Genomic DNA, 3,921 nt, shown 5'->3' with positions numbered 1-3,921 from the left:
ATGTTCGTTTTCTATTCCGGAATTAATGATAGTGAACAACTTGTCGCTATCACAGTCCCAAACGGTTACTCTTATCACATCACATGTTCGTTTTCTATTCCGAGATTAATGATAGTGAACAACTTGTCGCTATCACAGTCCCAAACGGTTACTCTTATCACATCACATGTTCGTTTTCTATTCCGAGATTAATGATAGTGAACAACTTGTCGCTATCACAGTCCCAAACGGTTACTCTTATCACATCACATGTTCGTTTTCTATTCCGAGATTGATGATAGTGAACAACTTGTCGCTATCACAGTCTCAAACGATTACTTTTATCGCATACATGTTCATAACAATGCTTATACTATTTTGACGATATAATTTCCCATCGATTCTCATTAGTCTCCAAAAACAACGCACATTTCCCTCCATTTGCATATCCAACTGACACACGCGGAATCGCGAATATCGCGATATCACGTTTTTCACATGGAGTATTACACCACATCACGTAAAACGGGTTAAGCTCCACTGTAGATTCAATATCAGTCCTTTATCAAACACTTTCCGACTATAAAATCAAATACATTTCCACAAAATCACGTTTCCTCTCACTTCATGTTGCTGCCTAATCCTGAGAGCTCTCTCCATCCCCTCCTTCTCCGCCAGCTTCTTCTCATCCGCGAGAACATTTAATATCTGCTACCACACCTCGACAACATCATTAAAGTATCACCCGTGATTTGAAGAAAAACACTATGTGAAAACATATTTCACAATTAACTCGTGTTGTCGGTCGCGGAAACATATACGTCTTATATTTTACATTGAGTATTACGCCACTTCACGTTAAACGCGTAAAGCTCCGCTGAATTCCCAACGTGCTCTATAATAAAACATACCATGTTTTCCCCAACTTACAAATTGCTTATCCTGAATTCCTTCCCTCTCCTTCTCCGCATCACGAGCTTCCTTAGTTCGCAAGGCGAACTCATCCATACGTCTACAAATAACAGGACCCAAGTTCGAATCCCACGCCCGGGAAGTGTGGAAAAATATACGCATGATCAAACACATATGTTGGCCATAATATATTGGAGTTTCACGAGCCGTGATATGAAAAACACTAGTGAAAAATATATTTCACGACTACTGCATATCACCGCGAAGATCGCTTTTTTCACCGAGTTTTACGCCACTTCACGTAAAACGGGTGGTGAAAACTCCAATCATTCAGGGAAATTCTCATTGATTTCTGTACACTTCGCAGTTCATATATATTTTCAAGGTGGAGAATATTCACATGATCAACTACATGCATCGGTGACAATATGAATTTTATGAGAAGTTCTCCTTCGTTTCTACTCCAACTCGCATATAAACTTACATAATTAGCCCCGGAAACTCCTGAGCTCCGCTGAGAACAGCAAATATTTATGAAAATTCTAAAAAAATTCTGGAAGTTTCTCGTTGTTCGTGTACACTTCTACTCCAGCCAGTATATAAACTTCTAATAATTATCTTTTGATACTCCTGAGCTCAGCTGATGAAAGCAAACACATATTCCTCCTGCTCCAACTCCTCCCAGCCTACCGTCGATTCTCCACATTTTTAGCAGCGACTTCCTCTGCCGTCCTCCTCCTCTCCTTCTCCACTTCTTCCCACACACCTCGCATATACTCCTTCTCCTTCTCCACAATGCGGGCCTTCTCCTGAACACATTCGAAATATTAGAACATTTCTAACTGATTTTTTTTCCAATTTTTGCCCAGCTCAAAATTTACGCCCCGATACTGGTAGCTGATGAATAAGGGTTAGCTGGATCTATCTACTATCAATAACATGATATGCAAATGTGAGTTATGTACGTTTTCTATTCCGAGATTAATGATAGTGAACAACTTGTCGCTATCACAGTCCCAAACGGTTACTCTTATCACATCACATGTTCGTTTTCTATTCCGATATTAATGATAGTGAACAACTTGTCGCTATCACAGTCCCAAACGGTTACTCTTATCACATCACATGTTCATATTCTCATTAACCTCAAAAAATAACACACATTTCCTACATTTGCATATCAAATCCTAACACACTGGAGTTTTACGAGCCGTGATATGAACAACACTACCGAAATATATATTTCACGACTACTGCATATCACCGCGATTATCGCGTTTTTCACCGAGTTTTACGCCACTTCACGTAAAACGGGCGGTGAAACTCCATTGTCAACACCATGCAACAACAACCTTGCAATGTAGCCTAATTTCATCAGTCCACAACACAGCTCAATACTAACGCATAACTTCGATCTTCATTTCTCAAAGTAACAAGGGGAACAGAATGAGCGGCGAGAAGGAGGCCAATACAGCTAAAGAGGTGCACGCATACACATGGACACGATTTCAAAACTGTCCTCATCGATAGTCTATCCCATCACCAATGTATAGTGTGGGAGGGAATATGCACATGGTTGGTGACAGTATGAAAATTTCGAGGAAATTTTGCCAAATTTCTTCAGTTTCCGTACACTTTTACCCGAATTTTATACATAAACTTCTATAATCAGCTTTGGAAACTCATAAGCTCAGCTGAGGAAAGCAAACATATATTCCATCACCAATACCAAAACATGAGAAACCTTTACCCACTCGCGACCCCCCTCCCACCTGCTCCTCGATCCTCTTTAATTTCACTTGTCCATCTAGCGTCTCCTTCGCCACTGCATATTTCGTCATTTGCATCTGTTCCTGCGCCAACTCTCGCAACACTTTGTTTTTATATCTAAATCACAACAACATTCAAACTCCAATCCCCTCCACATTATGAATACTATCATCAACCACCAAAACCCACAGGGAATTTCGTGGCGCGTGACAAAATCCATCACCCACTTTCACAGCGTTGATCAGTGTGGGAAGACATGACGTCGTCGAAGACAAAGTAGAAATTCTGAAGATAGTTTCCCCTAATTTCTGTATACTTCTACACGATTTCATATATAAACTTCTATAATTAGTTTTGGAGACTCCTGAGCTCAGTAGCTGAGAAAAGCGAACATATATTACTCCTACTCCAACACTAGAGGGTGAATACATTCAATCAACTGAAGTCGCGACATTCTATCCCCAATTACGGTAACTATACAGAAGAACGAATGATATGCAAATGTGAGTTGTGTTCGTTTTCTATTCCGAGATTAATGATAGTGAACAGCTTGTCGCTATCACAGTCCCAAACGGTTACTCTTATCACATCACATGTTCGTTTTCTATTCCGAGATTAATGATAGTGAACAACTTGTCGCTATCACAGTCCCAAACGGTTACTCTTATCACATCACATGTTCGTTTTCTATTCCGAGATTAATGATAGTAAACAACTTGTCGCCAACGGTTATCAACATCACATGTTCGTAGCAATTATTATGCGATACAGTTTCAGATCGATTCTCACTAATCTTCCCAAATACCACACATCTCCCACATTTGCATATCCCATCCACACACATTCCCTCCCCCTCACCCTTCCTGCCAAAGCCTATCATAAATCGCCTCTTCCTCCTTTTCCATCATCTTAGCGTCTTTTTTTTCTGTCAACTGCTGGTCACGTGTAGCGACGACCTACAGGCTTACGCACAGTACAGTTTCACGAGCCGTGCTATGCAACACTAGTGAAAAACATATTTCACGACTACTGCATATCACCGCGAATATCGCGTTTTTCACAGAGTATTACGCCACTTCACGTGAACTCCAATTTCAACTCGACCGTAGTATGCAGAGGAGTAATGAGCAGTGTTGAAAAATATGCACATGGTCAACTACGGGTGTTGATGATAATTTTAAAAATTCCAAGGAAATTTTCAGAAATTTTCCGAAATTCTTTTTATTCATAAGATTTATACTGCAAATGTATAGAAATCAA

General features: G+C 40.1%; 1 protein-coding gene across 1 annotated transcript in view; it reads right to left on the bottom strand.

Moving 5' to 3' along the window:
* Positions 1 to 2,738, bottom strand: part of Pmar_PMAR025387 (hypothetical protein) — a gene marked incomplete at both ends in the record, with an annotated part of 3,449 nt that extends 711 nt beyond the window's left edge. The window contains 4 exons of the mRNA XM_002775019.1: positions 604 to 687; positions 910 to 991; positions 1,582 to 1,700; positions 2,664 to 2,738. Coding sequence (XP_002775065.1) covers positions 604 to 687; positions 910 to 991; positions 1,582 to 1,700; positions 2,664 to 2,738 — 360 coding nt within the window. The remainder of the gene's footprint in view (positions 1 to 603; positions 688 to 909; positions 992 to 1,581; positions 1,701 to 2,663) is intronic.
* Positions 2,739 to 3,921: the final 1,183 nt, after the last annotated feature.

Source organism: Perkinsus marinus, assembly GCF_000006405.1.
Source record: "Perkinsus marinus ATCC 50983 genomic scaffold scf_1104296956980, whole genome shotgun sequence".
NCBI classification, from domain to species: domain Eukaryota; phylum Perkinsozoa; order Perkinsida; family Perkinsidae; genus Perkinsus; species Perkinsus marinus.
This window is presented reverse-complemented; position numbering and strand designations above follow the sequence as displayed.